At 39.7% G+C, this 22,199-nt stretch overlaps 1 protein-coding gene across 1 annotated transcript; it reads left to right on the forward strand.

Annotated features, from left to right (window-relative positions):
- The first annotated feature begins 4,230 nt into the window (after window positions 1–4,230).
- On the forward strand, window positions 4,231–21,690 carry LOC139138420 (calcyphosin-like protein). The gene is made up of 4 exons (XM_070706802.1): window positions 4,231–4,650; window positions 9,853–10,030; window positions 13,852–14,061; window positions 18,928–21,690. The coding sequence occupies exons 1-4, from the start codon at window positions 4,520–4,522 to the stop codon at window positions 19,027–19,029; spliced, it is 621 nt and encodes a 206-aa protein (XP_070562903.1). The 5' UTR covers window positions 4,231–4,519; the 3' UTR covers window positions 19,030–21,690.
- The last annotated feature ends 509 nt before the right edge of the window (window positions 21,691–22,199 follow it).

Raw genomic sequence — 22,199 nt, forward strand, 5'->3', positions numbered from 1 at the left:
CGTAGTTAATTGTGAAGTGAATCTGCTTATTGTTTTGATGCGTCATAGTGTCAGGTTCCAAGACAAGAAATTGACCTTTTTAATCTAACAATCCTCTGGCGGTTAATAAGCTCAGAAACCCCGTAAATTATACATTTTCTTAAAGCCTAGATATAGGGGAACATTTTGGCAACCACAGTGTCACCAATGTTCACATAACTATCACGTGACAGGTAATTTGCATAACCTTTCAAAACCCGGTTTTCCCCATGTTTTGTCTCAATACTTCAAACTGTCTGACTCAAACTTTCTTGAATGCAAGCTGTCACAACGCTCTTGCAAAGTGCTCTTCCAAAATTGTTTAAGAAGGTGTAAAATAATTCTGAGACACTGTTTGGGAGATCCTTATGACAGCTTGCACTCACAAAAATTTCAGCCACATATCTCATTGAAACAAAATATAGGGACAACCGATTTTTGAAAGGTTATGCAAATTACCTGTCACATGATAGTTAAGTAAACAATGGTGACACTATGGTAGCGAAATTGTTTCAGAAAATATATACTGTACGGGGTTTCTGAGCTTATTAACCACCAGAGAATCTTTAGCTTAAGAAGGTCAATTTCTTGTCTTGGAGTCGACATCAGTAGTAAATTAATATCAGTCACTTGGGATCCATCAACTATCTTCCTACCTCTCTTGTCGGCATATCTGACGTGGGAACAGCTCTGAATCTGAATAAATACGTTGAAGGACCAGAATTCTGGTATATCATCAGCGGGAAAAAGAGGGCACAAAGAGGTCAGCTAGTAACACTGGAGGGCTGCCTTAAAGGCATCCACCGTACTAGCATTTACAATATCTTCATCTAGATTGTTCCAAACCAATAGTTCTCGGGAATAAAGAATATTTATAAAGATCTTTATTATTGTGAGGTAACTTGAAACAACGAGTATTCATTGACGCATATCTTTCAACTATGTTATGACAAGTAAAGTCCTTGAATTGTTTTGGTTTGATTGATCTCTTTGGTCTTTCAGGAACAAGGTAAGTGTCAGAACGTATAGCTGGTATAAACCCTCTGCAATTTTGAACAAGAACAAAAGGCGGAGATTTTTCCTTCTATCTTTAAGCAGAGGGATGTGATTTTCCCAAGCAAGTTTGTGATTGTTCCGGGTTCTCTGTCTTTGTAATTATTGGATATAAATCGGACTGCCCTATTTTGTATACGTTCAAGTTTGTCAACGTTCATCTGCTGAAATGGATCCCATATAATTGCTCCATACTCCAATGTAGATCGAACTAGCGATATATATGCATTTTAACGACAGGATAAATTGCAGTGTTTCAGGTTCCTCCTGAGGAAACCAAGCATTGAACTGGCTTTTTTTGATATACTTGTAATGTGAGTATTCCACTTTAGGTCGTCTGATACAATCAGGCCGAGGTATGGATTGTTTTGTACATATTTCAGTATATGACCATTTAGGTTGTAGAAGTAGGAGCTTTTGTTTCGTACACTCAAGATATAACATTTCTTTGCATTAAAGCGCATCCCCAAGATTTAGCCCATTTGTCCAGCTCACTTAAATCATTCTGCAAGATTATACGGTCTTTCTGAGTTTTTATGATTCTATATAACAGGCAATCATCGGCAAATAATCTGACTTGGGATTTTACACAGTCTGGGAGATCGTTTATATGACACAAAAACAATAACGGCCCTAAAACCGTGCCCCGAGGAACACCGTACTTGAATCCACAGTAACACATCTTGAATATTCTCCGCCAACGACAACCCGCATCTGACGTTTGCACAGAAATGTTGACAGCCATTATGCAGTGGACCACGGATACCATAGTGATCTAATTTATGCAACAATTTACGATGAGGGACAGGTCGAAGGCTTTCGAAAAATCCAGTATGGCAATATCTATCTGTTGGCCTTTATCGTACGTTGCAGCTGTTCCGCTAGAGGCTTATAATTACTCTTCCTCGAGATGAGATCATCATGAGTTTTTGAAGTTTTCCTTTAAAGGTTTACTGTCACCCGTTCCAATTTTGCTGCAGTTACCACGGAAAGAGAAAATCTAACCAATCACAGATTTTAAGCGGGTGGCCGTTTTTTAAAAACAGCGCCTCGCATGGGCATTTTGAAAACCAAGAAACGCCCCTTTGACCATATATGGACATATTTAGATTACAGGTGACTGTATGTTTAGTGCAGTATGGCTGTGAAGTAGTGCGCACACAGCGGTCCATACAAGAAGACGCATCGTAGTGGAAACCGCCGAAAGACCACCAATTTTTCACAATTTATCTGTCAATAAATTTACGATGCCATCGGTTTGGATAAATGTGTATTTTCCGCAATGTTGTTTCTTGACGGAGGCAACAGAATTTTGAGCAATTTCTCCTTAAAACAACAATTTACTACAAAACAGTCACATGACCTTACTCCGGCGTGAAGGGAATTACATGTATTATATTAAAAGTCTTACAGAAAATGATTATATGGAGTTTATTTGGCACCGTAAACTAAAACAAACAAACAATCAGAAATTAATGCCAGCGACGTATATTTTCTTTCAGACGGGTTTTCCGCACAATTAGTCAGACGATAGCATACTGTGTAAACAGAAACTGTAATAGTGTGACGTATAATGTGTCCACAAACTGTTGATTGCCGTGCCGTATATTGGCCACGTCACAGTCGCCGAGTAGAACACAAACTGGAGGAGGGTGTCCCAACATGATGCAGCACGCTTGGGTGACGACAAAGGTGCTAACGTCCCCGCCACGCTGTTTATGCGATGCCAACGTGAAAGGCGACAGATGTTCAACACGTGTCCTGCAGGAGACGGATGTCTCACCCGAGAGGAATATACAGTAGTTTATAGATAAGAACGCCTTGCTAAAGAATTATGGGTCTATATGGCCAAAGCAGTCCGCTGGAATATATTGCGGCTTATTCCCATTCTCCATGATGTTCTATCCTCGATACTTTTTTGCGTTTTCCATATGCAGATAAGGAGTCTCTCCCAGAAATATGTATGCTATGCGAAAAACGTCACCGATATCGTTTTCTGTTGTACTCAAGAAAATATAACGAGTTAATAATTAACGACAAAGGGGAATTTGTCAAGATTAATTTACTAGTATGTGTTTCGTCAAATAAGCGTTATGAATTTCTTTGGTAAGCTTATATTTTAATGAAGCAACAAGTCGGATTATTTTACAGTGTATTTTGATTTTTTTCCCATCGAATTAAAAAAACATCTTGACAAAACATACATCAATCATGTTCGAACATGGCTGCCTGGCGTCGGTTTAGAAGCGTTACATCAAACAGCGTTGATATTACATTGACCATGAAGAGACCAAGTTATGTAACTTTGTTCATTAAAGCAGAACTGCAGTGGGTGGAGGGACTGTAGAACAAAGGATTAAATTCTGACTGACCAAAGGCGAAAGCACGCTCATTATTAAAAGGGTACGCATATCTTTAGCATCTCTATGGCCCAACATGAATAACCGACATCCATATGATAATGTGGTGGTGAAATTTAAGGAAATGTTTTAACTTTTGAAAAAACATACAATCTATGCTCTACTGGACCACTTCGTCATATATAACACGTTTTCCTATGCGAGTCGAAATATCGTGTTAAAATTTATCGGTCATCGATATGAGAGCCGTTCGCATTTAAGCTTAGTAGTAAATTTCAAGTAAATTTTTCAAATTCTGAAACACGCTTCATAATAAGGTGATATCCATGTTTTCGTTATATCATCAGATCTCATCTTTAACAGGTTGCTAATGATTATTCATCGACCGAAATTTTGCTCGTGAAAGTATGGTAAATAAGAAAGTCCATGGACACGGTTATGATACGCCTTACTTTGTCCTTGAACATCTTCATGGCAGTTCTTGTAGAATCAGCAGACGTACCACGGATACATGCGCGACGATTCGGTAGAACATTGTAAAAGAAATAAAGACCACGTTTTTATTTAGTTGATGTTTTTGCCTGTGATAGAAAATCTATCTGAAGAAGTACCATGTTCCACATAGTCACATTTTGTAGTGTCATACAGCTAGATAAGTTTATGTTTTGTTCCAACGCAAGCGACGCGCTCGCACTCTTTTGTGTTTCACGTATAATGATATGCTATGCCTGCAAGTCCGGGCACGGTGGCTCCACCCCACCCCCACAGTATAATGGAATATTCCAGCGTCACACTATTGCATTCAGGGTTAGTTCGGATCAGCCCATACTTGGTGACCGCCGTTACTGATAACGGCCATTTTACACGCAGGGGTTTACACTTGAGCGGTATCCACCGTTACCACGAGAATCGAGTCATCGACGATTGCGTGACGAAGGAGACGGCCAAGCCTGTTGTGTATAAAGAGCGACGTTGTACTTGAGTACTCTAAAAGCAGAACATAGCTCGACAGACAGACGTACCGCTAGCAACTACCAGAACAAAGTCATCAGTGATTTCCCTGGGTACAGAGCCATACAAGAGTCAACATGGCCGATATCAACGAAAGACAAATGAAAATGGAGGCCGAACAGAAACTTAGGAAGGCCACAGACCCCGTCGAGAGGCTTCGCCTCAAATGCTTGGCAAGGGGTGTGACTGGAATCAAAGGCCTTGGAAGGTATGTTTAGATTCGCTGATCCATACAAAGCCTGCTTTAGCTTTAGACAATTTCGTGAGAGCCGTGCCACTCCCTTTCAGGCCGGCCTGGGCGTTCAAAATGTACAGGCTGGGTGCATGTTGGTGTGTGGGTTCCGCGTTAGCCCGTCATCAAGGGCCTTCAGGCAATAGCGTACCGCATACAAATCGTCTCTTACAGTTCTACCTCACATTTTAAGGCATTTCGTGTACTTTTTGTGCAATGTCTCAGAGAAGTTGTCTGTGGTGGAGGCGTGGTGGCTTTCAAACAAACACGGACATTATGACATCATGAGGTTACGGGTTACAGTAAAGAAGTGACAGATACGAGAAATGACATTACGCTAGATTCATGGGTTGTTAAAGTTATGCTCAACGGAAAGTAGACGATGAGATTAAATGATACCTTACTCAATTACTAATCTACATCAGACACTTTATTTCTAAAACTACACTAGTACCTCACAATATTGCTTGCGAGCGGCAAGTTCTCAAAGACAAGAATAACAAATACCAGACCTAAATGATTCCTTAACATAACAGTCGCTTGCCTGCTTCTCTGCCGACATGAGTGCCTTATCTCTTTCCACTGGTTTATTGCCGTAATCGTATACCATGATACTAATTACACAGCGACAGACAAAAAGACAACTGTAGTTCTTGCTGAAATGAACGTCATCGCCATGGTAGACCAGCCGACATTGTTGAGACTCTGCTCAGTAAGTGTCAAGTAGATTGGATTTTTCAATCTTTAAAATCATGACTTCTGCTTTTGCCAATTTTCATTTTCTTTGACACTAAAATGCCTTAAAACAGATTACCCTAATTCTTTGTATGAAAATGCCTCGACCTAACCCCCCTAATTCTTTGTAAAACAGGTCCACACTTACGATTGATAACAATGGGTATTTTGCCAAACCATGGTGGTGAAAATGTTACAATCAACTGCCACTCTGTAATTTGTGCTAGAGTGAAGATAAGTGTGGACAAAAACATTTGGATAAAACTGACTTAATTTGGCAATGTTATCACGCACTGGGGTCTCTAGCTATGTACCATATCGCCAACTTTACAATTACCTAAGCTACTGATGATTAATGTGAAATACTGTCTATGTGTCCACTGTTCTGTGTATCTCTTCTAGCAGTCAAACAGTGGTGCAACTATTCTCATGCATACTCTTCCAAGTACATTTGATTGGGATGTTTAACGTTTTGTGTTTATTGTATCCAATCAAATGAGACTTTGTCTATCTGTTATTCAATGGCTCAAAATTGATAAGGGTCAATTACAGATTTGTATAATCCTCTACAAGATTTACTCGCCAAACCAGAGAAACCATATAATTATTGTCTGTCTCAAGATATCTTTGCAAGAGCTTTTCAGACAAAACGTTTGATTCATGAATGATGAAGATGTTTCATTATTTGCCTTTTATATATCTCTTTGAGAGGCATATATGTTACTTCATGCTTCAGCCAACTTACAGTTGTCTTTTTGTCGCTGTGTAATTAGTATCGTGGTATAAGATTACGGCAATAAACCAGTGGAAAGAGATAAGGCACTCATGTCGGCAGAGAAGCAGGCAAGCGACTGTTATGTTAAGGAATCATTTAGGTCTGGTATTTGTTATTCTTGTCTTGAGAACTTGCCGCTCGCAAGCAATATTGTGAGGTACTACTGTAGTTTTAGAAATAAAGTGTCTGATGTAAATTAGTAATTGAGTAAGGTATTATTTAATCTCATCGTCTACTTTTCGTTGAGCATAACTATAAAGTCAACCCTAGAACATAATTAATAGACTAATAAACCATAGCGCGTCCGTCGACGCAAAGTCCCCTTGATGACCTTCGTTTGACCCGCTAATAGCATAACACAATAGTCCAGTGAATGAAGCATTGATGTCGAACCACATGCAAATAAGGTTCACGGGTGAAAGTGGCTTTCTTGACTATGGAAAATAGCAGACAAGCCAGACAACAGCGCCATTATACAACACACCGACATTGAAAGTTGTGAAGCTCCAGGGCGGGATTTTACAATATAGAGATGGATGCACGACAAAAAGATATGCAAATAATTGCCTCCCGTAAAGCACATGGCCATGACGCGTTAGCGCGTTTCACAGCCGCATGTCATGACAATCACGGCGAGATCTGTGTAAATTCAGTATGTAAGGTTCCACGTGTATTGTAGGGCTTCAAAAGCGGAGTGGGTGAATGACCTTTAGGTGCCGTGTTTGTTTTTGCATCGCTATATCTGTAGCAAGGGCTGGACGTACGTGTGCATTGCCCAGACGCGTAAAACACACTGTAAGATGTAAAAAGCTTGCACGTATGGCTGCAGGGGCACCACTCCGGTACTAATCGGTCAAATGGGATTAGTTTTGGAACCTCAGTGAACAAGGAGGAAGGAAGGTACACCAGCGTAGTTAAGTGCCGCCGCTGGTGATAGGATGTGGTTAACACAAATTTTGGGGGACGATACCACCACATTTGGCCGTTTTCACTAATCTAAAACTTGCATAAGAAGCGGAATCATATTATTCATAATGTGATAAGCATTTGTGGCCAGCCGCCAAACCAAATTGCCAAATTGTATCCATGGTTAGTTGTTCATGTCCGTCCACAGGACACCAAACCCCTGACCTCGTACAATATCAGCAAGTGATAGATCCACCTGCACCAGGCACTTTGATATTGAATACCGTACATAAATAGTCAAATAGATACAATAAATGTATTTAAACTAAGAAATAAAAGTAACCTGTCGTGAGGTCGTCGTCAATGAGAGCTTTGTAGTGATACAGTTTCTGCTGAACTTCATCTGCAGTTAATCCCCGTGCAACGTGAGGACTCTCCCGGTATGTCGTCGAAAAACAGAATAGCATTGCCAGTGTATGCTTTGGCCTTGGACCATTCTCCCCTACAGTATATAAATTTTACAACCCTCCAGTCTGTTCAAGGTTCTTTAAATGTGTGCACATTAAGCTTATATTGCCATTGAATACTGCTGTTTCTAAAGAAGCTGCACCTATAAACAACGAAGTCATGGCATTTTTAGACTAACACACATAAGAAAACGGGTGAATATTGGCACGAGGGAAATATACTCCGTGTTTGCTGAAGTATGTGTTTCACCCCATGAAAGTTCCTGTAATAATATCTATGTTTGTAATGAATCGTGGTGTCTCACTTCATCCTGTTCTGCTGATCCACGTGACCAGGCGTTCGCAAATGCTCTTTCCGACTCGGAGTGCAATTGAAGAGGTTCTCGATTGATGGCGTGAAGCACGGACAAGGAGAATTTTTCTCCTTGTCTGTTTGTGAAGATATGAAAAGTAGGAAAACAGGGGTGGCGCTATTGAAGAGTGGGCGCTGACAGTTTAATACGGACTAAAAAGGTTTTCTCGCAGGCCCTTGCTTGAACTGGACACATAGACGGCACTGGGGCTTCCATTTCCGGCTAAGTCCTCTGTGCCTTGCCCTTACTACTCCCTAAGTTACTAGTTATGAACGGGAACTGCTGTCAATATATCCTTATATTCACTGGGTTGAGGTCACTGAAATGTAAGCTAATGGTTAATTTTATTTCGATCGGTTACATAAGAATATCTATATATCCTACATCCGTTTATCTGATTTACTGTTTTTCAACGCAGATAGAAAACGCCCGTCCAATATAGACAGCGTGTTGCTTAGAGATAATTTAGAATCCTACATAGAAGTAAAATTAGCAAAATGTCAACGAGATAAAAATTACAAGCAGAAGATAAATCATTTTGATGAGCCATTTAAAATACATGAGCAATAATCAAACAGTCTTTGCGCACGTCCCATTCCATATGCTATGAAAGTACATTTAATCATACAAAACCGAACTTAAATGCCACTGTTTTTACCTCTTTCAAAATCATGGGAGATTACCAAGCCATGTAATGTATAATATTACATTAAAGTAGGCCACATTGATGAGTGAAAATTGAACTGAACAATCCTGAAAGTAGCCTGACGTAAACGGATATGAAATTCCGTGTTCGACAAACAAGATACAGCATTTTATATTGTGAGATACAATTATGACATACAAACTGATAGCCCCGTCTAGCGTCAACGCCGGAAAACGACAAAACTCGATTTTTTTGGTACTATTTTCATAATGAGAAAAATTAATCTTTGCGACATTAGCATGCATGACATTCATGTTGTTAGAACTGTATTCCGTGACCGTTTCCATCATGGGGTCAAACGGTCATTGAACGCTCTGCCCAGGTGAAACTGTTGCGGCGGGGCACTAGAGGTGACAGCGCTTTCGTATCTTGCCCTAGCCTGCCCTGGGACACTCGATGAGAATTGGACAACACAAGATGATCCAAACGAGTCAACCGCGACCGAAGCAATTGCACATAATCCCTTTGTATTCTTTACTGCATGTCGCAACTGGTCTGTGGTCCATCATTTAGGTCAGTTCACAACTCCCCTAAGACACAATAGACCCAGGTTGAAATTTTCACATTAAACACAGCCACAGCACCATACCTCTTTTTTTTAAAGTTGTCGATAGTTAAAATTAACGCCGTTAACCGACATGAGAGTGTTTTCCATAGCCGAATGCTAGGTATTTGAACACGTAGCATTTTACATGGAACACACACGATATGCATCATGGATTTTCGCAGCTAGAGCTAAATGTTTCTGCTCCGCGATGAAATCTAGTGAAACTTTCAGATCGCAACAGTCGGCCCTATACGATGACTGTGTACACGTTGATTGTTGTGTATACCAAGAGCCTCGACGTTTGATAAAATATTTTATGTCAGTTTTTGTCCTCCAGAACAAATGCTCATTTCTACCTTCAGTCGAGTATATTCACGAAATTAGCCCTTGCCAACACAGCTGCATTTGTAAACTACCATGACGACGTGTGCAGTGTTATTTTTTGACAAATTAATTCTCGCTTAGGCTAAAAAATCAAATGTTCAAAAATATTGTCATCGACACTGCACACATACATGCGTTTATTAGTGAACACCAGGTATTTTCGACATGACTCTGGCGTGTAAAACTGTTTTCTGTTATCGAGAGAATAAAAGAGGAAAATATATGAAAGGTTACAGATAATGAATTTAATTTATTCATTTGTAATTTTATGAACGTATTTTGCAATTTGTTTGCTGTTTGCACAGGGTTTTCAGAATCATGGACGACGACGGCAGTAAAACGCTAAACTTCGAAGAGTTCAAGAAGGGTCTACACGACTATGGCGTGGCCACCGATCCAGCTGAGGTCCAGGCAGCGTTCACTAGGTTCGACAAGGATGGCAACGGTACTGTCAGCGTGGGTGAATTTCTGCTGGCACTGCGGGTAGGTTATGTCCTGTATGATCCCTTCCATAGCATACAACCAAGCCACTGCTAGTGAAAGTGAAACCCATTGTGTAAGCGAGGGAATATTTTATGTAAGACCAAAATAGAAATACATGTGTGTTTCAGTAACATGACTTCAGGAAATGACATAGGTCGGCGGGCTCACTTTTTCATTTTCACCAAAAAAAAAATATGACGAAATAAAGCGTGACTTGTTAATATGAGAGAAACGCTAGGGCCAGTGAGTTAAAAATAAAGTAGATCAGGTTACTAGAAACACAGTCTTTTATTTGGCTTATTCAGATTTTTACTATAGCTTATATATATATATATATATATATATATATGTGTGTGTGTGTGTGTGTGTGTGTGTGTGGTGTGTGTGTGTCTGTGCGTGTCTGTGTGTGTACCACGGTGGGTGTGTGTTGTCGTTAGTGTGTTTGTATTTGATGATGATGGTCATTCTCAATGCCTCTATAGGCCTGCGTCAATTTGCCAGTGATGCGTTATCTACATGGCTCACATCAGTGAATGTCTCGCCAGGTAATGCCTTCCATCTATCACAGTCGCACTATTTCTGAGATAATGTGCCGTCTTTGGTGAGATAATTTACGATTACTGAATGCGTCTCGGATTGACTATGGGTAACAGTTCAGGGCCACTAAGGGACCGTCTCAGATTGTCGCAGAAGTTCAAGAAACGAAATTTCTTCGTTTAGATTAAAACCCCCTCCCCCTCCCCCTAAACGAAACTTCAAAAGTGCGAAATGTTTATGTCTGCCTGAGAGTACAATGTTGCATTCTGCTATAGCTACTAAAGACGTATTCCCCTTGCCACATTACAACATTAAACAAACCGAGGCTTGGTCTGCAATGCCATAATGCACTTGCAAATGCAGTAACATCCGAGTAATCGTCATACGGTTCAGGCGATTTACCCATATACGGATATCCCTCACTTGTTAGAAACCCTGTCCAGTTCTGGCCGTTCCAGTATGCATTGACTGTTTGATTGCGTTGTCGCAGACACTTGCTTTGATTCCTTACAGCGAATTTGGGCTTCGGTTATATCAGTCTGTTTACATGGTGGTTTTTCCTCACCAGGTAGACATATAGCTAGAGTCACTCCGGCGAGAAACTTCGACATGGGGGCCCAGGCGTGTTCAATTTTGTGGAGGGACCGTGGTTCAATCATACTAAAACGACTATGACCAGGTGCATGACAAGTGAGAATAAAGACATCTAGTTTAGAGCAGACGCTTATAAATAGCACATTTTAAAAAATGATACTTTTTGTCTTTGAATAATTTGATGAATGAAAGGTTTAGGATACAATGTTACTATCGGTAAATTGTGTTTGGGGTTACAAAGTTGTTGGCACGAGTGTGCATTTTTTTCTTTAATTTAAAATAAACACATGAAAACTTGTGATCACAAAATAAAAGTGCGAAAGTGAAGCTCACTAATTGAATGGAGGTCAAACCCCCTCCCCCCCTAAACGAATGAATTTCGCTTTTTGAACTTCTGCGACAATCTGAGACGGTCCCTAACCAGAGACAAAAGCCAAGGTGTTACAGAGCCGTCTTTTGTAGCGAGTTCTGAGCGTGTCCTTGAGAACGGTGATTTACCTGTGTCAGGCTTTCTCACTCTAGGGATTTTACAACCACAGAGATCATCAAGGCGTCTTCGAATAAAATAATTGGAGCTCATTATGAGGGACTAGATATTTCTATGCCTTTCCATGGGAGGGGTTGTAAAGTGTATAAAATTAGCCATCGAATTATCTGTAACGAGTTTTGACATTATCTAGAAGCATTCGCGCCAATGATAGATTTGATAGATTTTCTGTGTCTGTAAAATGGTAAACAATGGGGGTTGTCTGATCATCCATCAAAATGCCGTCATGAAAAATTTGCAGACTATAATTTTACATTTGGTGAAAGTTATTGTAATAAAATTGTAAATCGTTTCGCTATTTACTACACGGACGTCAGCATAGCCTGACATTAAAATGGATATTTCACATCTGGTTTACGGTATCACCCTTTGTTAATGCTCATTTTGACAGGGAACTTCCCAGTTTTTCCAATCAAGCAGGAAACTATAGACACTCCTAGGTTCACTCGCAATATTTGTATAAGCTATCTGAAATGAGATGCCTGTCTACAGACTTGAAGATGGTGACAATCGTCGGGAACCGAAACCCTTCCTCATTTTCCCCTAGTATAACTCATGGGTGAACTCTTCCTTGTGTCGTATAGGTATTGATTTGTTCGCGAGTTGTAGAAATGTAGAGACATTGAACTTCACGTTGCTTCAAAGCAAACATGCAAACCCAGAGACTGATTTCTATCGTCCAGGCGCTTATTTCTGACTTGATTCTTGAAAGCGTATATTTGCATGAAGTCATCGACAGTTGCTATGAGTTCACGACCGAGACGCCGGCATTATTTGCACAGACGATTTCCGTACCAGCACTTTCTGTCCGAGTCCGTGCATGCTCCCGATAACCGTCACTGACTAACAGCCGACAGTGTGCACATAAAAGTGTTGGTAAAGTTAACTATCGAGTCGGGACTGCATGCGGTATCGTTGTTGCAGGGTCGATGACTGTACTTAAAGCCACTCTTTGATAAAATACCGTCTTGAAAAGAAGCCCTCTGACCATCCTCCGAGTTGCTATTCACCCATTCTGGCAAACAGCCAAGCATTCAGAGCTATGAAGTAAACTCCAGCTAACCTTGCAGGTTTAACATTTGTGACACGTCGGCCCGACAATTTTCCAAGTAAATTAACGAAGATAATTCGCAACTTGTCTATTGAAATACATTTTATGCGGAAAAATGGATTAATATTGCGCAACGTAAAGGGAATGACGTTGCTTATCATCAGTCTATTATTATATATAAGAATCATGTAATGTCAGAATTACCCTGTAACGAATAATCTTTAGACAACAGTTATATAGTGTGCGATAACGGGGCCTGCGATCTGCTGCGCGAAATCGCTGTCTGTCGCAGCTGAAAGAAATATGTTTATGTATTTATGTCACCTACTATGTTTCTCTCGGTGTATGTAATAGGCGTGGTAGCTTCTATTTTTACAGTCAAAGAGCAACCTCGCTAAACTCAATAAATGTAGTGAATTTTGCCGCTGTTACGATGTATGTCTGCTACTCTTGAGTCTTCGAGCCAGTCATGGTCAGTTGCATCGTCCGCTCGCACTGGTCCGTTACTTCCCACTATGCTCTGATTTCGGGGAGCACCCAGCTGCCCGGACAAGAGTCATTGGCAAGCGCAGATAGGTCAGTTGGACTAAGCGACATATGGAAATATGAAATTCCTCTCTCGCCACACAAACACTTCTATGTATTGACCCGTGAAATATTAAGTTTTATAGGCGCTGAACAATTCAGCTTCTCCGAATATCGATCAAACATACCAACTGAGCCAAACAATGCTGCTAGGATGAGAAAATCGATTTTTATCGCGCGGGACCTTCACTTAAATAGTTATAACACGAACGCCACCTTGTCAAAACGACGAGGATCTCTCAATCATGTGTTCTATCTGCCGTTGACCTCTGAGATGATACGGCCAGCGCATCTTAAACAGTTACAGTGTGCTTCGCTCGAACATGAAATTTTACGAGACGCTTGCACCAGGTTCTTTTGTATTACGCTTTGTGCAAGCACAATATGGTCCCACGTATGTCGCTGACCAGGCCCGCATAAACCATTCTCCCTGGCCGGGACCTGGGATAAAGTGCGTATGTTCTGTCTGTCAGCGGTCACGGCATTTTACCTATTTTTGCCACGCAGGGTCCCATGTCAGACTCGAGGCTTGCAGTCATCGAGCAGGCGTTCAACAAAATGGACAAGACCGGTGATGGCGTCATCACCCTGGATGATCTGCGTGGAGTTTACAACGCCAGAAAACACCCGAAATACCTGAATGGCGAATGGACTGAAGAACAAGTGTTCAGAAAGTTTCTTGATACCTTTGATGCCGAAGACAGTAAGGATGGCAAGGTATGTAACCTCTGTATGTTTGTTTATAAATGAACACAAGGACACAGACCTACATACACAAAGAGAAACATATATTGAATTATTTCATATTATAAAACTGGCATGTATGTGTGTAATAAAATGCAATTATATATAAGAACACACACACCTATACACACATGTGTGTGTGTGTGTGTATACGTGTATGAAATAATTCAATATATATATATATATAATATATATATATATATATATATATATATATATATATCCTCGACAGTTTTATAATATGAAATAATTCAATATATATATATATATATATATATATATATATATATATATGTGTGTGTGTGTGTGTGTGTGTGTGTGTGTGTGTGTGTGTGACCTGGTGATGATGTTAACTGGTTCACCCCTTTCAGTAAAAACATAGAAAATAACATGGGCATAAAAACCCTTTGATGTTTGATCACACTCCCAAAGGGTCTAATCTACTCGACAATTTCCATAGAAACACAATTAAAAGTGAGTTACAGTTGCATTGAGACTATGGCCTATATAATTTAATCATACAATAAGAGGGTAGCCAGCTCAATCAGATCAGATTGACCAGATGTTTTAATTGCCGGGGTAAGTCTTCATGCCAGTTGAAAGGTGACTGTCCAGTGTTCTCCCCAGAAATTTCTGAAACAGGGTCGGCTAATTTGCATAACAATAACTATGTAAATTTTATGTTAATTATGCAATACACATGTCACTCCATAGCATCAGAAAAAATCCCACAATAAAAAGGATAAAGTAAAATCTTTTGTGCACTTTAAGCACTTCATATATTACATCCATATTTTCATTCAAAGTCTTCCAGTTCTCTCTAGAATAACATTCAAAATCAGACGTTTTATGTGATCCTCTGTTACGACCGGTACGTGTTGTCTGTAGCCAGATCGCTAAAACCATGGACGTCTGTTTTAAACGTCTATGGCAAAACGGTTACACGGATCACAAGTTCATAAGGGACTCAAGCAGAGAAATATGTTGACTTTAAAACTCAATTCATAATAAAGAGAAGCCCGAAAATATTGATACCGGGTATTTTCAAGAACAAGATTTGAAATTGCATCGACTTCTACTTCGACAAACGTACGAAACTTCGACAACTGCGCGGCGTCGGCCGTAGCCATGCATTGTGTGTGTGGAGCACGCTTGAACACACGCGACCTTTGAACCTATACTGTATATCCTAACCGTACATACATAGCTGCTGTATTCAGATGATCACACGAATGATTATTTTAACTCATGTAGTTCCTTTTTATTTCATTTCATGGTACCCTGAATATTGTAAAACGGGTCGTGGGTTTTGAAACTGGATCAAGTAAATTGTTTCTCAAAGTCAATCGAACGAATCCATGCAAGTTACGAATGCGTGACACGAGGTGACACACATGGCTTCAACGTCATGTGGACGTACACAGATAGATCTGGAAATGGCTAACTCGGACACGCAACGATATGAACACGCGGCAGTACCATACATTTTTGCATCTGAATTTGTCTCAACCAGTCGTACGATTTCAGCCACTTCTGATCGAAATCACTTTTCCTGACCTTCGGATTCTTACCAGAGCGAGACATGGGTGGCAACGGCAGTTCAACCAATTGCCTAGTATAGATGCTTTGACCATGGAGGTGACTGAGTGCCGCTGGCAAAGATGCAACACCGAGCCTTTCGTTGAGTCATGGATGTAATTTTTAATTTTACATCATGGTTGATTTAATTTTTAATTTTTACATCCATGGTTGAGTATACTCCATGTCCGTTATGTTATAAAATGGCCGTTGTCTGTACGATCGGCAGCGTAACACATTTCATGCTTTTTGAATTTAAGTTTCATCCGTCTTAGCCGATGTTCATTTGCACTACGGCCGCCCCGTTTATTCTCCTCACAGACAAGCGCGACTTTGGGTGCTTTGCACCCGATAACCCTGCCTCATTGTGTGTAAAACACCTAAAGCATCGACATGAGAGGAGAACAGTCTAACCATTTCACACATTTTGGCGATGGAATAAACCTTTTAATCATCTGGCACGTCGTGTTATCGCCACATTAGAACCGTTTCACACTTGAACTCGTTTCACACAAAATCGCCGCCGAGAAACAATAGGTCTTCAGCCACATTGAAAGAGAATCGGCGGACACGAAACAGGATCGGCTTGAAAAAATAAAGGATCGGGCGAAAAAATAAAGGATCGGGCGAAAAAAATAAAGGATCGGGGCCGATCCTGTTAAACGGCCTGGGGAGAACACTGCATTTGTCATCATGTCCAGTACTGTCATTTTCAAGGTCAAAGTCTCAACAGGAGGCAATAACAGGGACGGTTTACATGGGCCTCACTGATAGTAACTTAAATTCACTTGCATTTGTTCCCAACAAAAGTGGGAAACATTACTGAACTGTCAAAGTTTATTTCAATTAATGGTCATGACCATTAATTCATTTTCGTGATGGTTTCATGTATCATGTCTAAAACTGGGGTCGAATATATGCATGGTCACCAATTCATTCAATATCTTTCAACATGTCGAACAATATAAGTAGTATCTCCTATCAAACAAAATTCATGGCCGACTTTGTCTTTTGAATGCTGAGTTTGAGTGTTGCCCCAAAACTTGTGAATATATATATATATATATATATTTATATATTGTATATATGAGTCGTACAGATTCTACAAACATATCTGACCTGCAATAATGCAACACCAGAGACCGCTCGCAAAATATGTAGAACAGGATAGCATGTTTTCTTGGACAGTCTATCACCTTGATCGAAGCAAATCGATTAGATGATAAATCATCGTCAGTAATCCACTCAACTGTTGGGAGTGCAATTTTGATGTACCCAGCAACTCATCGACTTGTTTTTGGTCTCACTGTTTCACTGTTTGCTGTGTCTGTGGAGTGAATTTGACTTATGGCGACCTTGTCATGTGAGAGAATGCGTTTCGTCACCGGAGAAAACAGGTTGACGACTTGTTGCTGTTTGCTGTCACTCTAAATTAATGCACATTCCAGAATAAATTTCCTATAAATTTAGGTTTGTACAGGAAATTGGATAAAAGTTCCTAATATCGAACAGTTGAAACCTGGTAGAACGATGTTTCTATGAGTTATCTCGATTTGGCTATCAATCGTTTCTTTGCCATTCCTACAATGGAGAGTCACTCAACCTTTTGACTTTGTTTGGTAACAGTATATCACGCCTAGCGTTCCACTTAAATGTCGCCAAATACGGCAGTGCTTTTGTCAACCGTCGATTTGCTTCTCAACAGCGATAGTGTGTACAGTAGCTATTCATTTGGAGTGGTCAGCTTAGCGTCTGACCCTTTGATCAAGACCACGTTACGTTACCCAACCTCCCACTGCGCCCTGGGGCAATAGCGTAGCCAACGGCTTGAACAAAATAAACATAAACAGCGACCGTAGCCATGTCTACTACAAATGTTACCGGTGACATTGCTATGAAAATGCAGTCAAGTACGAAACATGGTGTGCCGACTTTGTCAAATATAACGAATTATGGCGAAATATTTAACACTGCATCTGATTATTCGCCTTATTTTCTGTTGCTGAGAGAGAGAGAGAGAGAGAGAGAGAGAGAGAGAGAGAGAGAGAGAGAGAGAGAGAGAGAGAGAGAGAGAGAGCGTTCTCGCTCGCTCGCTCGGGCGCTGGGGCTGAATAGAGGAAAACCGATATCATGAGATATTTTTAATCAGCTTACCCACTAAACACACCACCAGGGTAAATTATTCAAATGGCACGATGAGTGACTGCCTATTCATATAATGCTGACACAGTTCGAAGTCAGTCAGGGTTCAGAGAGCATGCTAAATTGAATTAAGCTATCAGAAAATCGTTTCTTTTACTCGAGTTCGTCCGCACACCACCACTCCTAATCGAGAGCATAATTGCACAAACATGGCAAATGCGAGTGCAAATGTGGGAAGCGAATGTTATTATTGTTGGAACATCAAACAGACATGGAGCCAATTGTGTGTGGGTGTCACTGTCCCAGCTGACACTTGTTCTCGAATAATAAATAAATAAATAAATAAATAAATAAATAAATAAATAAATAAATAAATAAATAAATAAATATTAATACACGAACAAATCGATTGAGGGCCGAGGTGTGCAAGCATATTACAATCTCAGTGAAATGTGCAGCTAGTTATTTAGTGAAGTATTGGTGTTTGGCAGTCGTCATCTGCGTTTGTTGTGCATTTGTTTATATATTAGCTATGACGAATGCAACTGTTGCTTAGGGAATGGTGTAGACCCTGACAATACTTTTGAATCGACCAAGCTAATTATAGGTCACGGTCCAAGAATAAATTACATGGGGATAAAAATGTTTATCACCATGTGGCTCGATAGAAAATTATAGTGATTAGGACAGTTTTTTGCAATTCCGTAAGTCAGTTTTCTTAATGTACGGTATTCTCGAACAATTTTAACCCTTTCACCACCATGGTTTGTCCCAAATCCATTGTTTTCTATGGTAAAGTTGGACCTGTACACAGGGAACTGGGGGTGAAAGGGTTAAGGAGCTCAGCTGGTGGGAATTACTGCACGATATTAATTTTACTCATGCCTGAACAGCGCTGTGTCACGACACTTTCTCGGTGTAAATGGGGGTATGGGGAGAGGGGCAATTTATTTGAAGTACGAGCATTACAACATACACAAGCGTTACACGCGATGATTGTGAAAACTAGAGCCCTGTAGCATGACGATCCCCCTATTTCTTTCAGTGGCGAAACATCACCGGGTCTTGTTTTTTTTCACACTTTTGTTTTACCAATGATTTTTTCTTCTGTTTTCACAGGTAACAAGAGAGGAGTTTAATGAGTATTACGGAGGTATCAGTGCTTCAATCGATGACGACTCCTATTTCGATCTGATGATGAAAAATGCTTGGAAAATGTAGGATCGCCACATTTTCTAAACGTCTGTACCGAAATATATTAGTATGACCCGTTTTTCTCGTGATTCGTCGATCCGAGCCGGGCAGTTCATTTGAATATGTATCACCTGCACAGCAATAAAGCTATTTTTAGCACATACAGTATTTGCTATTGTATCAGAGGTCAATGTTCAAAGGAACATTTTTACTGTTTTTAATGGATCTTTCGCGGTGCATTCCTGTATATTTTGCACGGTATTTTTGTCATCTCTAGACTCTTTTACTCGCAATTTTTTGTTATGTAATAAGTGTAAGGATGAAGCACAAATCAAAAATTTGAGATTAAAAATTATCCAGTGTCGATAAATCTTTACGCACCCATGTGCCTTTTGCGTTTTCTGTTTTTTGTACCTTTTTTAATGGTTTAAGACAATAAAATGTAAATTCTTTGCACCAGAAAAACTTTTTAAAGACTGTGTACCTCTGATTAGAAAGGGCAAGTACATTTAGAATTCAACTCAAAATGTTTAAAAGAAATGTTATTTCTTAGATAAAATAGAGGCGTATCCATTAGCAACATTTGATCCTAATAAGGAGTTATTAACATTTTTCATTCCATTTCGTCTTTTCAGTGCCTTGGTACACGTTCATATCTTGAGCATGTTGAGAGTACTGCACTTTTATGTAGGCTAACATCTTGCCTGAATTTTTATCAGGCTTGTAACGGAATAAGGGTCAGACTTGAACGTGATCTGTTACAACAACCTTCATAGATCAAAGAATTTAAAATTGGGACAGAATTTCATGGAATGAAGTCGATTAGTAATGTGTCGCTACAAGTGCAGGAAGCGTTGCAGCCGCTGAATACTATTTGAAACCATAACTTTTGTGACTACGATCGGAACTGGCTCTGTAAATCAACCATCCCTCCACGAAAGAGACCTTGGTTTGACGAGCCAAGCGCGCTCATCCTAGTAAGGTGTTTAGGCCTAAAATCGAGCTGTTTGAGAATTTCGCCAATTTCTTGTCCATGGTCTGTCGGTCTGTTTACTAAAATTCTTTATTGAGAAGTAAAAGTTACGTTAAATCCCAGGAATGAATAAATATATATATATATATATATATATATATATATATATATATATATATATATATATGCGGATGGTAGTCTTTCTGCACCTGTGAGACAAAGACAGTTGACTTCAGCCTTGCATGTAATTTACCATTATCTTTCTTATAAATCAAACGCACCCGATTTGTGAGTGTCACCGCATCACATTGTATACAAGCTTTGAGTCTGACCCATCCACCTTTCGTTACTCAGAAGTAACACATTTGCATATATCCATATTGCACTTGACAGTAATGCTGGCGCACTTGTTTTACGTGGCCATCCAATTGAAAATCAATGTTTGGCTAATATAGATAATCCTGACAGAATCCCTTTAGGTTCTATAAATCACGTTTTGTACCTTTGGTATTCCACCGATAATTTGAAGGTAAGATATATAGATACCAGTATTCATCAATTTGTATGAACTTTGCACTCTTTTCTCAGGAGATTCCGTTTGTAAGGTGGATATCGGCCTAAACTTTTCACGATAGTTCTCCTAATTCCGAAATAAAAGCATAATAACCACCGATGTATGTTGACTGTTCAGTATTTCGTACAAGTAAACTTTTACAGATTAAACGTACATTTTTCTGAAAGTTCAAGACTTTGTGTTGCCACAGGTGCCTCGAACTATGAACTAACTCTTTCGTGGGAGAGATCTTAAATTGTGCCTAGATGAACGAGCTGAAATGTTATGGTCAATATCCACCCACATAACAGCTTTGTTTAGAGTTCATCAGATCTCTTACGTTTTCGTCCAATACCTGTAATTTAGCTGTGATAATTCAAGCAATAAGAGATGAAAACCGTTATTGATTTCACAAACATTGAAAGACCAAACACGGAAAAGTTTTTAAAACAGGAAAACGTTTTATGTAACTGAACGATGATTCCCAAAGCAGCTTTTTGCTGCACTCGTTACACGTGACCATGGCAACTGCTTCCGTGTGAGTTGCAGAAATTTATCGCGGTGAAGGGTCATCAATTTGAAATCGCATGTGTACAAAACCGCAACACATTGACGTCTGAAGCATGCAGTAAAGAACGTGTTTTTTCTCGAAGCTGGGAACAATATTTGTGATTGGAGACCGATACTAACTGCTTGTTATCTATACTGGGACATACAAATCCTATGTGACGTATCAAACAAGTTCAATTTCATATTCAAGTTATCATACTGAAATTATATTAGAACTTTTCCAGTTATTTTAATAATTCCGATCAGAGAACTTGAAGGTGCTGATTGTACTGCATAACACTTTGCCTTTTAAAGAAATAGTTGTTCCAAGTCAGTTTTAACATTTTCATCGTATAATGAATTGTAGAGAAAATTTCCTTACATTCTATACGAATTTTAAGACATTAATACAATACCGAATTGTACGAAAACTTTAAGACATTACGATACTGAATTGTACGAAATAATTAAGTCAGTCTGAGCTATCAGGATAATTGCTTCTGCACGTCGATAAGTTCTATCAGTAAAAAGAATACACAACTGTTCGGTCGTTAAACAATATACTAGGATATGGAACGCTTGCTTGATCTTAATAAAATCATCCATTTGTGTACATTTTTGTCTCGTGGTCTTTTTTCTTTTTTACACTTAATGCTGCGACCTTACATGAAGTTGGTCACCGTTATTTCTTGTTTGTTGTTAGACTTGCCTTGAATTTTTTTTTGAAAAAGATAAATTAATTTAACATGGTCGCAAATAAAACAAATCTAGAATTTCACCGCAAAGGACTTACAGAGCGCCACCATCGGCTAGGTAGAAGGTTTTTCAGTGCATTGATTGTGAGCATGCCGCTTGTGGCCTTCTTTGCTGCATACGGACATTTCAGAGTATATTAAATCTGTATTTGCAAAAATGAAGCAAAGCGGGTTATGCATTTGATGTCGGAGAGGGGCATAGAATTTGAACATAAAGGTTTTCATAGTAGACTCCCTGTTGAAAAGTAGCCGGTCACAAGTGGCAGAAAAAAGTATAAGAAAAATTCAGTATTTCAATATGCACCATGACACAGCATCTCATTTCATTTTTCTGCACGTCCCATGACGTCATGTTTCACACAAACGC

Source organism: Ptychodera flava, chromosome 8 (genome assembly GCF_041260155.1).
Source record: "Ptychodera flava strain L36383 chromosome 8, AS_Pfla_20210202, whole genome shotgun sequence".
Lineage (NCBI taxonomy): Eukaryota > Metazoa > Hemichordata > Enteropneusta > Ptychoderidae > Ptychodera > Ptychodera flava.